The sequence below is a fragment of the Gymnogyps californianus genome, chromosome 2, assembly GCF_018139145.2.
Source record: "Gymnogyps californianus isolate 813 chromosome 2, ASM1813914v2, whole genome shotgun sequence".
Classification (NCBI taxonomy): Eukaryota; Metazoa; Chordata; class Aves; order Accipitriformes; family Cathartidae; genus Gymnogyps; species Gymnogyps californianus.
The window spans coordinates 145,047,043-145,060,478 of NC_059472.1; the positions used below are offsets into that span (position 1 = coordinate 145,047,043).

Genomic DNA, 13,436 nt, shown 5'->3' on the forward strand with positions numbered 1-13,436 from the left:
ACACATATAGCTAAATATAGGAATGCAATTTACACAAGAAAATGAGAAGATGCTGGAGATAGTTACAAGCTTGCAAACAAATGCCTAAGTACTCCTTATGCATTTATTTCTCTTGGTTTAAATATTTTAACAGCTGTGACAGTCAGCAAAAGTCAACATTTCATGGGCACTTGATATCCAAGCCTGACTCGTAACAACACAACCACCAGAAGGGCAACCCTACCAGCTGGCATCCTGAGACGAGAAGTGCTCTAGTCTGACATCTCCAGCTCCAAGGCAACTTAATCTACATCAGAGCCAGGTCCAAACTGACATCAGCAATGCCAGGAAAAACCATCTTTTCCTGCATTTAACTTAAGAAACAAGCCATTCTAGAGCCCTGAGGCTTTGCCTAGACTCACCAGCATCAACAAGAAATCAGCCTTGCTCCACTGTATTTAAAGAGAAACAATGATTTTCCTACCAGGCAGTGGAGTTACCTACTCTGCCCTAACCCATTTCCTCCCACCCTGCAAGAAGAGTAATGGATACCTTCTGCATTACAATTCAAACGGCTTGTGTGCCTATCCACGTAATGTCCTCCTGTCCAAGAGTGCCCTTTTCCCCCTCATAAGCCAATACAGGAAAGGTCCAATTTGTCAAGTAATATCTTCCCAAAGCCTCAAATGTTCAAATAAATCCTAGGTTATCAAAAAGGCAGGAAAAAGCACCCAATGTGTACCAAAGACTTCCACCAGCTTTGTACTCTCAGTCCCTGTCACAGTGGCAATGGTGAAGACTAGCTATGTCACCATGCCTTTACAAATCACCACATCTGTGTGTCAGGCAGCTCTGTGTGTTAAGGATGCTGAAGAGTGCCTTTAAGGCTGAAGTGTGGAGCATTACAAAGAGCAGGGCTCTGGCTGCTGGCACCAGAACCAGGAAATGGCATTCCAGCTTTGTTCTTGAAGATTTGGGGTACAGGAACATTTCAGAATTTCTCCTTTGCCCTCCCATGACAGTAGCATTGGAAAGTAAAGACTTTGTTTAATCTACTTTTAAAAAAAAATCCATTATTGTTTTTGATACTGTACAAAGCTGCTTCTACCGCACTGTAAGATTTGTTTTTAAAGCAGAGAAGTTGAACTAAAGTGGCAGAACAAGACCAACTAACATCACCCCACCTCCTTACTAAAAAGTCAGCATCTCACCACGAGCACAACGGACAACTGGACTCCTAACAGGTGGGACCCCTGCATCGCTGCTGCCAGGCAAAGGTCTGCAACACCCATGCTGAACTGCAGGTGCAGCGCTGGAAAGTCAAATCAGGCAGCCAGGCACAGAGTGAGTTCTCTTAGAACTTTTGCACTATTTCTTTTTTTCCTTTGTGCTTCCTTTGGTTTATTAAAGCAGAACGAAGACTGAAGCTGTCACCACACTTCTGTAGCCTTGACCAGTTCATTCCAGTTTTGCACAGAGCTTTGCCAGCTTCAGGACAGAATCCAAAATTCAGATAATCTGTTCTTTATTTTGTTGGAGTCCATAATGCATTTCATTACATTAAAACCAGCAATCCCCATTACGTGCCTTCTAATAAGCAGCTAGACCTACTTGAGAAACTGCATGAGGAAAGGCTCAAATTTAGTTCATACATTCACCAATATGACAGGCCTTTCTCAACTCTTTTCTGCCTATGAACCACCTCTTCTATGAAGAGGCTATGACTTCTATGAATGATTATTTTTTAACACTAAGGCTAGACATATCCAAGGTTATCAAAATAAAACAAACTCTTTAAGGTAGTGATAAGGAAGTAGTTCTGATCCATCCCCCCATGCCCCACTAAGTGAAATACCCATTTAAAGCATACAAATCAGAACGACAACTCAAATAGACTAAAAGAATTGTTTAGGATTTTCTGTTTCTGTGCTCAAGATGTAATTCAATATTTAAAAGAAAAACATACCAAATAATATTTATAAATCCTGCAAGAAGCCAGCTTATGAGAAGACGCCACTTGCATGCAACTTATTTGCACCACAGAAGTATAAAGTCACTGAACAGCGCTAAGTGCTAGACAGCAGCACACATGCAAGTACCTGCTCTGGATCACTTACAAACTGAACTAAGAAACAAAAGAGTAAGAAAAGGAAGTGTTTTGCTAATAGAGAACCAAGGCAGACCGTGAGGTAATCCATGTGTAGGCATATGGTGAACCTTTCCTGCCATGATTTCATCATCTCTATACACAGGAAGTGAGGATGCTTACTCAAGGGCAATTAAGCTTTGGGGCTGCAGACTTGGGTCTTCTGAACATCAAACTCCCGCTGAATTTAAATATCATAAAAAGCTCTGTACATATTTAGTTTTTAAAGGTAAGCCTGCTGACTAAACCATCGAGCCATGTGTACTACTGGCCTTTAACAACACAAGCTTGCAAGCATTATTCTCACTAATCCCTCTCCATATTTGTTGCATCGCTGTCGTCTTCAACCGAGTCTATTTTCAGAAGGGTTTCTTCTCACATGTCTATACAGAATAGAACGAAGTCCCAATGTCAAAAACTTCAAGGCCAAAATCCCTAGACCAAAGACATTTCCATCTGGACTTTACTGTCCAAATTTGACTGAAGCCTAGATACCTTGTCTGAAGCTCCACTCTCTCAGTCAATCCTGATGCGTGACAAAGAATCCCATTGCATCTTTGACCTGCAAAGCAGGCTGACATCCCCCAAAGGAACAAAAAAGGCAACATGCTGATATTATTTTGAAAAGAGCAAAGGTTTAGGCATCTGTGCTCTGGGCTACTTCCAGCAGCATTTTAGCCATATCTAGACAAAAAGATTTTCAATCTTGAAAGGTCCAAAGCTACTACCAGTTTAGAGACAGATTTGCAAGCATTTTAAGAAAGGGAACCTAGATATAAAGTGGCATTTGGTCACTCCTTAACAGGAGGGGAATTTGCTCACTTACATTAAACTGACCTGTGTGAAACAACCAGCCTCTGGAAATATCAAATTTTTCAGTATGCTGCCACTCGCCTACTCCTGTGAAAAGGACTGTGCTGTGGGAACAGCTGACAGAGGTTTTCCTCATCCTATATATAAAGTCAATTCTGCATGACAACTAAACTATCAGCCCTTCTGATAAAGACATCTGTCTTAAGCAACTAATTAACATCCCCACGTAACGTCTAGAAGGCTGAGGGGGGCCTGGTGGGGCCGTTTTGCTTTGGATGTATGCAGCTCAGGTAAGTGTAACCAGTAGGACTCACTGAGGATCACTCAACAGGTCAGACGATTCACTCCAAGTGCCAGTTCCCCGAGATTCGAAGGGCACCGCGATTCCCACAGGGGAATTACTATAACCTCTCTATGATGCCACTGGAGGAGCTCCTAGACACTAAGAAGAACCTCCTTGAGGACTGCAGACCTCAGATGCCTTGTTAACATTACAGTAATTAGCATACAGGCGGTAAGTTATCTTGATTTCAAGAATGCACCAAATACCCACACAGAAGTTTGAGGGTCAGGATACTACTGTCTGCCAGAGCAATTTACTTGCGTAGTAATTACAAATTCTCATCACAGTCCCACTCCCACTATTGCTTCAAAACAGAGTTGGTCAAGGGAATTAAGCTCTTCCCTTTTGGCCCTAGTATCAAGCCTTTTCATATACTGCTGCCATGCACTGCAAGTTAGCTTTACATAAAATATTTAGATGACAACACTTAATTTTTTTTAAAAAGGGAAAAAAAAAAAATCCACAACCCCAAACAGGAAGACTCCAGAGACCTTGCTGAACCAAGATAAGACATTGTCTGTCCCATCGGAGGAAGTTAATGCAGGATGAGCATTACAGTACTGTACAAAACAACTTACAAGTAGCCTGCCCCTCCATCTTCTGTGCTTTGGTTATTTTAGGAGCAGACAATTATATCAACACTAACTTTCTGATAAATAATTCTAGGCATGTTAATTCCTACCACACAAGCATGTACTTTATGTAAAATATTAATAGTTTACAGATGGAATGATAACGAGAGCAAATTAACACTTACAGAGTAAATAGGATTTCATCCAATATTCCTTCCCTGACAACAAGACTACAGAGCAGCAACTGTCTCAAGTTATTTGGGCAAAATAATTCCTTAATTCATAGCTTCCCCATATCGATCACTTAAAGATACATAAATGAGAGATTAGAGACTGGTCCCTACTCCAAGAACAATTCCATAATTGTTGATGGCTGTTTAAAGTCCTACAAATAAATGCCCTAACCATCAGGCTAGGGAAAAGGCACATCATGCCCTACTTGCCGAACCTGACTGTTCACCCTACAGGATGTCTGTTAATGCTCTCTACCATTACCTGTGCGTATTGGGCACCTTGTAAACAAATATGATCTATTTCTTTCACAATATGGAATTAAAAAAAAAACCATTAGAACACTTCCACAGAGCAAGACATTTTTTAGAATCATTCACGTATGGATGCACGCCTATAGTATAGACGTGCTCACAAATGGTATAACATTTGTTTTGTCACATGCCAGAATAATAAGAAAAGCCTTTAAGGTTTAAAACTGTTTCACGTGGTCTTTGCATTACTATGATGAGCTGAAGCACAGAACACCTAGATCAAGTGATATTTTTAGTCTCAATGAAATCTCTTTTCTACAGAGCATCTTAGAAAAGAGATTTCTCATATCACATTTCTGAAAGCCTCAAAAATTCAGATGCTCTGAAGGCCTGTAGCACAACTGTAGTTTGTACTTTAAGTCATTAGAAGAAAACATGGAATATTCGAGGAATATTCCAAAAATTGAACTCAACTTTTAGTAACATTAATGAACTCCTGAGCGAGCAGTCGTTCAGGGACTACTGAACTTTTCTTCGTGAATCTGAACATCACATTATAAACAAGCTGATAACTCCACTCTCCCTTTACTAAACACAAAAGCAGGAAAAGATGTAGAGGTTGCCAAGCTTCTAGGTCTAAGCTAGTTTACGACAGTTTCAGATACCGAGTGTCAATCTCCATCCAGATAGGAAAAGTATTTCATCTTGATCTGGAAAGAGACATTGGTATTTGACAGAGGCAAGTTTGGTCTGTTTTGTCTCTCCCACAGCTCCTACAGAGGGTGGAAGTCAAGGCAAAAAAAAATACGAGTGGCTGCCCTGTATTGTAGCAAGTCATTCACTAGACTGGAAAGAGAAGCCAGAAGAGAATTCTGTCCAAGCCAGGGCATATATTCCCCATTCCCTTTTCTCCTCTCTGCCCCCACATAACACCAGTTTTCTACGATCACTTAAGATTTATTTTTTTTTTTTAAAACACATATGACAAGAATAGGTCTGCACCTGAAGGAAGAGGATTGACCCACTGAGCAAATGTTACACAGTGCACTGCTTCCAAATGCTTGTGTCCGCATTAACTCCATGTATTTAAGCTTTCTTAACTGAATTCATGAGTCCACTAGCCACTCTGCAGCAAGTACTCAAATATGCAGTGCGACAAGGCCTGGTCCTTTTCTTGAAGGATAACCAAGACTACAGGGAGAAGCTTACTTCAAGAGTTACTGGCCACTGTGGGAGGGGCATTCACAACCATTAAATAATTACATGAGACAAAATCCCTATCAGGAGCTATTGAACACAGTAACTTAGGAGTATCCTCTAACCTAGTAAGTCCTTAAACCTCAAATGGCTGAACACAGGGAAAACACCACCAAAATGTTCCCTCCAATCATAACCTAAACTTATCCTTATCTCTGAACATCTACTAGCGGCCCTCATTAAAGGCAAGATGTGAAAGAACAGTCACTGGACATGAATCATAATGGTTGTTTTTAACAAAGATCTTTATTTCACGGAAAAAACAAAGTTTCTGAAAAGGCAAGCTTTAACACTGCACTGGAAAGATATCCAACACACCTAGAAGGGAAGGCACCAGGTCAGACTCATCTAGCTTCCCTGCCAGTGCTGACAGCCAGAGAAACCCAAACCACGCAATCTATACTAGAAAAGATCACCCATTAAGAGTCAGATGACAGGGTTAGAAAACAAGAAAGTTTAACATTTTCTCAAACCATTACCTAAAATTCAGAGGTAATACCTCCTCATTACTTTTTTAAAGGCATATTTGGAAGAAGTTATTCCTTCTCCAGATGGAAAGTGGCAAATACATTGATGATAAAAAAAAACCCCAAACCATCTCAAATTGGAGAAGGCCCCAAATCCCCACGCTAAATCAAGTCACACGACGTGCACCAAGAGCATCTGCACACAGACTTCTCTGATGCAGTGTAACTAGGGTACCACAAGTCTGCACTTCACATATGGAGCTCCCTGCCAAACAAGCTTCAGATGCTTAATTAGCAGCTTGGTATCAGGGACCACCAGCAGACCAGTGTCCCACATTGTGGTCCCTGACCCTGCCTGCACAACAAACCCAAAATGGTCTTTGTACAAGAAAAGCTTTTTTCACTTTAGCATTACTGATGTGCATCAACATGACCTTTTTTCCCCCGCCTGAAAGATCAAAGCTGGCTAATTAATTATGTGTCTTAGTGTTGAAAATAGGCACCAAGTCGACTTAACAAAAGCAACAGTACTCTGCTGCTGTGCCACACTCTTAATGCATTAATCTGAAAGGGATAAGTACAGTTCTGAAAATGAGTCTGTAGTTAATGCGAGCTAAACACTACTTTGTCTCAAACAACTGTTCATCCGATAGAAATACAGTGAAGCTTTCTATTTAACATGAGTTCATATATATGGGCTTTACAATGTAATCTTCCTGAAATCCTACACACAACTCAGAAGCAGGAAAAGAATCAGTAAAGGGTGAAGACTTAAGAACAGAACCTAGTTCTGCAAAACTGTACTTAAGACTTCATCCTTTACTGATGTGACTGAAGATACTTTGGTCTGCTCCCGACTCTGCAGACAATGGTGAGCTGGTTGTGAGCCATACATTTCCCTGAAGTCATCTCCATCATGTAAGAAGTTACATACACTTGCTTCTGGTTGCTGCAAAGTTTAACAAACATAGTAAAGAGCTAAACCAGGATACGGTTAGAATTTCAAGTATGTTGGTTGTTTTAGATTTTGCTTTTTTCTCATTACATCATGCATTCAGGAAAATTTCAGCCTGTGGCACACGTTTAACTCACTGCATATCAGCTGTATCGTAACATCATATGCACTCTTAGCCAAAGCAAAAGCAAGGCAAAGTTACCTGCCTTGCTCTTCATTTATGTGTTCTCCAGAACTGTGACAGTACGTTGTTAATGGTATGTTGCATTTGCTGCAAATTAACTACAGCAAATGCAACATACCAATCATGTAATATCCAAAGTATGATATTGCTGTATCTGTAATACAGTATTACCTTACTCTCCTTCAGAGACCAGCCATGAGTAGCTCCAGGTTAATGTCACCCTATCCCTTTCAAAAACCAGTGGAGATGCTACTTGGCTGGTGTTTTTGCTTCAGTAGCAGGGAGAGGCAAGGACAGACAGGAGGCAAAGTCTCCCCATCACTCAAGTGCCAGAATGACAGCAGTGAGAGACAGGGAACACTTCGGGTGGCAGATGGTGCACGGGCAGAGGTGATGGAAGAGATGGGAGGGAGTCCCAGCTCCCCACGCCGGTCTCTCCGGTGCAGTGGAGCAGGGGCTCTCCTAAACACGCTCACGGCTCGTTATGGTGCTGTTGGGAGCGGGAAGCAGAGGGTTTCCCCCTGCCCACGAATCTCTCCCCAAGCCCCCGATGCCCAAAGCTTCAGGCCACCCCCGGCACAGAAGAGGCTCGGGCAGCCCCACCACCGCCGAGAGGCCGGGGCAGCAGCCGGGAGCGGAGCGGGGCGGCCCGGACCGCCCCCCGCGCCCAGGGCCGGCTGCGCCCCCGGCCGGCGGCGGCCCCGGCTCGTCCCGGGACAAATAAGGAAGTTTCCGCGCTCTCCCCGCCCGCCGCCGCCGGTACCTACAGAGGCCGGGCACGTCCAGCATGTTGGAGATGCCGCGGTCGCACATGTCCACCTCGGGCTGGTTCTTCTCCCTGCTCTCCTCCACGATCTTCTTCAGCGACTTGGACATGGTCTGGGCGGGGCACAAACGGACACCGTGAGGCGGGCGGGCGGGCGGGGGGGGGGGGGGAGCCGGGCGGGGGCGCCCGCCGGGACAGCGCGGGGACTGCCCCCACCGTGAAGGGGCCCAGGGCAGCGAGCCCGCCCGCTCCGCCCGGGGGTCCAGGTCCCGCCCCGCCCTGTCCCGTCACACCCGCCCCAGCCCAGCGGAGCCTTGACCGGGATGCCAGCCGCCCTCCCGCCCCCGGGCGGAGGAGCAGGCCCGCCGCTGCCCCCAGGGCGACTCACCGCGCGGTGCTGCGGCAGGACACAGCAGGACGACAGTCGGCGGTGCGAAGGCAGGCGGCGGGCGGCTCCGGGCGACTCCCCGCGGCTGCACGCGCCCGCCACGCCCCGCCAAGCCCCATCCCACCGCCTCCCCCGCCCTCGCGCGCAGGCGCGCCGCGGCCCTTCCCCGGGAAGCGTAGGCGCTCCCCGCGCCTTCTAGGGCCGCCCGCCCGCCCGAGCCGTTCCGCCCACGGCTGGGAAGGTGTCGGGCCAGTCAGCGCGCCTCCTCGGTGCCAGCCCGCTGGCCATTGGCTGGAGGCGCCGGAGGAAGGTTCGCTGGCCAATAAGCGCGCCCCGTAGGTGATAGCGGGTTTTAGGTCGCAAGCCGCTGGGGTTCCGCTTGCGCAAGTGCGGCTTTGGCGCATGCGTAGCGGGGGATGGTGGCGGGTGCCGGGTGCCGTGTGGCCCGGCCCGGCCCGGCTCGGCCGTGCTCCGCTCCGCTCCGCTCCGCTCCGCTGCGCTGCGCTCCGCTCTCAGAGTGCAGTACCCGCCGCAGGCCGGGCCGCTGGGCCTGGCGTGCCCGGGAGCACCGTCCCGCTGCCCGGCCAGCTCCCGGCGAGTGCGGCCTTGGGCAGCCGCATGCCATCGCCAGGCTCGAGAAGTATCCTGCCAGGCAGAGGAGGGCAGCCCTGTGAGAGGGGCTGCTGTGTGGTTTCCGCCGCCCTGTCAGGCACCGGGGACGGGCTGGTTGCAGGAGCTGGCACCTTAGGGGAGGAGACTCGGCTTCCTCAGTGCCGCTGCTCGGGTGGTGGCCTGTTTCTCAGCAGGCTCACTTGGGTGCTTGTACATCGGGATAGGCGGCGGAACTTGTGCTAACGCCGTGTCTGAGGTTAATTGTCCTATCCTGTTACAAGCCTCGTAGGCTTACACAGCTGACTTTTCAAAATACAATGTTAACACCTGTTGCCACTTCTTCAGCACTCGGAAAGCACTTTACAAACATAAACCCGAGAAGATGGATTGTGGTGGGTATGGCACCATTTTGCGCAGAGGAGACGTGCATTCGGGTGCCCTGTCCCACGGAGCGCTCTTAGCAGCGGCGGCTCCTCGTGCCCTGGCAGGGGTCTGGACACTGGCAGGGGTCTGGACGCCGGCAGGGCTGTGCTCTGGGTGGTTGGTCAGCTCTGTGCCCCAGCTAGTCAGCGACAGGAGAAAGGAGAAGCTGCAGAGCCATGGAGCTGGAAAGCTCAGGCTCCCTAGGAACTGACCAAGTACGATTTCAGAGCACTCTGAAGTTTGGCAAAGGCTACCTAAGGCAAAAGATGTTATTACAAAAAAATTTGGGTTCATTGAATCAGTGGTTTCCATTTCTTCAGGTGTCTTTGTGGATTTTCTAGTCAGCTCTAGTTGCAAAACTGGTCACAAGGCGGGGCCCAGGTTCTGAGCACTTTTAATTGACCTTATCAACATGATGTTGGAGTTACACCCTTACTGCTTAGAATGTATTTCTGCGTATAACATCTTTGATAGGAGTTAAGTTCCTACTTTCTGTCATTCAACAGATACAGAACCTCAGAGCAATTAATGACTAAATCTATAAAATGACCTAAGGCCAGGCCACCCACTGAGAACCACAGCCTTGAATGTTGCATGTGTGCTCCCTACTCACAGCATGGTGTTACTTAGAAGCCTAAAAATAGTATCCACAGAAACCAAGATGATGAATGGGAAGGTGCCTAAGCCAGCAAATGAGAAACACTGCTGGAGGTGCAACTTTAGCTTTTCCTTTTTTAGGAATGTAAGGATTCAATTCTGGGTTGCAGAATTGTAGCATGTTTATCCCTAAATGGCATTTACTGCCTTGAGTCCTTTCCTGAAGTTACCGTCTGCTTTCAGGTCTTTCTTACAAAACACAACTGGAAGAACTTCCTTTTATCTAGATTGCTCAGCAGAACACACGGTTGCTCAGATGTACAAGACAACGATGTACAGTTCCTTTTTGTCTGCAGGAACATAAATCCGGATCCCTTTCCTGTCCTAAGAAAATGCCCTGATTGCCACCAGTCAGTTGTCCCAAAGACCTACGTGCTAGCATGTCTGCTGTTCTTGTTTCATGGAGAATGATTGCAGGCTTCATTTAGTAGCAAAGGCTTAGGCAGATTTATTGTCTATAAAATATGGTCCTAACTTGCTTATTCCAACAAACAGATAAAGCACACGTGACTCTGACAAGATGCTCACAAAATGGTGTCTTCGTGGCTAATGAGAAGCTCACCTGGCTTCTCACTGCCCCATTTATGCACTGATCGAAACAATAGCGTATTACATTGCACATGGCCTGGATGTCCATGTTCTACCCCTACCATAGAAGTATTTAATTACTACCCGCTTAATAAACATATTGCCATTACTCCCTTTTGTCAGGATTGGGTTTTTTTTACCATCCACCTAGTTTCATTATCCTCTTGTTGTGTAAATAGTTCATCTATCACTCACACCTTCTATGCGATCTACTTTGGTTCCTGCTTTAGCAAACCTTTCATCTGAGTAAACGCACTAATCAATACCCTAGTCAGGTCTGTGTTGGATTTGGCAAAGAGGAGTTGCTGTCAAGCCTTCCTTTTAAAGTTTCTCAGCTCCTTGTGAAGCACTAAATATCAATTGGATGAGAAGGAGTGGGAAAGTAAGTACACATGCCACACTGTCGAAGGGTCAGGTCATTCCCTGATCTTGAAAACTTAATTTTCAGGTTGTTCCATCAGCAGTCATACTCATGAAGAGTAATTTCCTGCAGAGGGCCTATGCCACTGCACTAACCTCATCTCCCCTCTCTTATTCCCTACCACCTCTTCACAGTATATCCAGTTCTTCTGTAACCCCTTTGACCCCAAATATCCTTAGCTCCCCCTATACGCCCAGCTAGAGGCTGGTCAGCCTGTGTCCGGGGACTGGCTGGTGGAGCCCTTCCCACATGTACGGCGGCTGAGCTCACAGTACAGGCTTTTCCAATTTAGGTCTCGCTGTACTATCCAGCGACTGATTTTTTGCTTATGAAACAACTATAAAATATCTTTGATATCTGTCAGATTTGTTCTAAATTTGTCACTTGGCGTAAATGGTTGCAGAGCAAATGCCTGAATTCTTTGCAGAAGCTGGCATATGCCTTCTGTCCTTACAACAGCAGGCTAAAGTAGGTGACTGTGAGGTAGATGTATGGCCAGGATTGTATGGCAGAGCTGCAGCTGCCGTGTGGTGGTAAGAGGGGGGAGAAGTTGCTCCCCACACTGGTTCCCCCCAGCCCGCTCCGGCTGGGCAGCGAGCGCTGGACGTGGCTCCCGCTGGCTCCTCTCGCTGTGCTGGGGAGCAGCAAGGGGACGAGCGGCTCTGGCATTGCCCTTGCTCTGGCTGTCCTAGGTAGTTCTTCTAACCACGGAAATGAGGTTTAACATTATTATTCTATTTTTTTCCTTTTTTTTCCCCTCCAAGAAAAGCTATCATAACAGTTAACATTAATGCAGGGTTAGCATATCGTCAAAATGATACAACAGCAACGTGCACCTGCAAAAACAGTTGTGTACTGCTAGGCACTGCTACTAAAAATGTATCCATCAACATTACAGTAATTATGTGTGGTAACTGGCACACAATATTTATTTTGCTGATCTTTGCCTTATAAAAGCAAACTTCTAGAATTTGGCCTCTATTTTTATTATCAGCTAATAAACATTTTAAACGTTTATTTGTTAGTAATCCTGTATTGTTGCTGTAGTTATTATGAACAGCAGTCAATGCTATGAATTTTTGTTACATTTAATTTTAATCTGGACTACAGAATAATTCTGTGGTTTTAGTCTGGCAGCTGACAAAAAATAATTACACTAAATATGTTAATTCTGGTGCCTAGGACACTTATCTTGAGTTACTGTGGGAAACTGAGACACCTCCTCCTTTGCTTTATGAGCCGAGTGCAAACTGTTTTTCAGTCAATTGCTTTGTAAATTTAACTAAAATTAGCTAATGTTTTAAACTGACGAGCACCACAATTTCTAGCATTTTAGCTGTATATCTTCTGTCTCCTTTACTTCAAGTAACTATAGCTCCAATGGTCTCATTGTGGTATTACTTCTCATTTATTGTTTATAAAGAATAGCCCCACCACATGGGAAGGGCAATTAAAAAATACTGTTATGGACCTTTTAGTGCTTATCCTTCAAATTCTAGTCTTCGGAGTGCTTACCATTCATATAGAACTGTCTCATAAAATATACCTTTATGTAAGAATAAATATGTATAGTAACATGCAGAAGAAGATTTACACATAAGTTAAAAACATGCAGGCTCTAGGAAGTGAAAACATGCACATTCATTATCTGTGCTTTGTCATTGACGGGGGAGGTTGTTTGTAGTCATGCAGGTATTATAATATGGACATGCAGCATTCACAACTACGACATTATCTAAAAAATAGACAGCAATGTGCACAGACATAAAAGCAAAGATATTCATAGCAGTATTGTGAGATGAAGCCATAAATCTTATTAAACACAGATTTTGTCTTTTGAATTGTGCACTGCAAAAAACACATAGAAGTTTCATGGAATAAGTCTTTTAAAATTACCTGTTTAGTTGTTCCTGTTTGCTTTTGCTGTGCATTCATTTTAAAGCAAGTGTTTTAAATGACTCCTTACCTTCCAAGACAGAAACATAGCTTAGCACCAGCTCTCTCCTCTAAGGACCTCCACTTTAATACTTCTGCAGTGATATTTCTGTTGTGGTTCCTCATATAAAATGTTAGAGGAGAGCAGTGGGTTACTTTGTTCCTGTTTTTTTAAAGAACGGGTTTGATAATTTACTCTAATTTTAGACTTTGACTATTTTTGGCGAGAGTCAGTTGGGCTAGATCAATTGAACCTTGTACCAGCAGCTTCATTCAACAGTCTTCACAAGCACAAATTCTGTGCTGGACTTTCATTTTTTTCTAAAGAACCTCATGCTTTTTACTCATTTGTAAATAAAATTATGCACACGTATGGAGTATTTGTGACATTTATAGATGCACCAAGCATTAGTTATTGTTAGATTAAAAAAAAACAAACAAACTT

At 45.0% G+C, this 13,436-nt stretch overlaps 1 protein-coding gene across 2 annotated transcripts in view; it reads right to left on the reverse strand.

The window, feature by feature from the left end:
* RSU1 (Ras suppressor protein 1) overlaps window positions 1–13,040 on the reverse strand; it is a 118,049-nt gene extending 105,009 nt beyond the window's left edge. The window contains exons 1-2 of one of the 2 annotated variants that reach the window (XM_050915648.1): window positions 13,023–13,040; window positions 7,969–8,080 (exon numbers count right to left, since the gene is read on the reverse strand). In XM_050915648.1, coding sequence (XP_050771605.1) covers window positions 7,969–8,080; window positions 13,023–13,040 — 130 coding nt within the window. Of the gene's footprint in view, window positions 1–7,968; window positions 8,081–8,355; window positions 8,414–13,022 lie in introns of those variants that run through there. The other variant, XM_050915649.1, reaches the window with a different exon arrangement.
* Window positions 13,041–13,436: the final 396 nt, after the last annotated feature.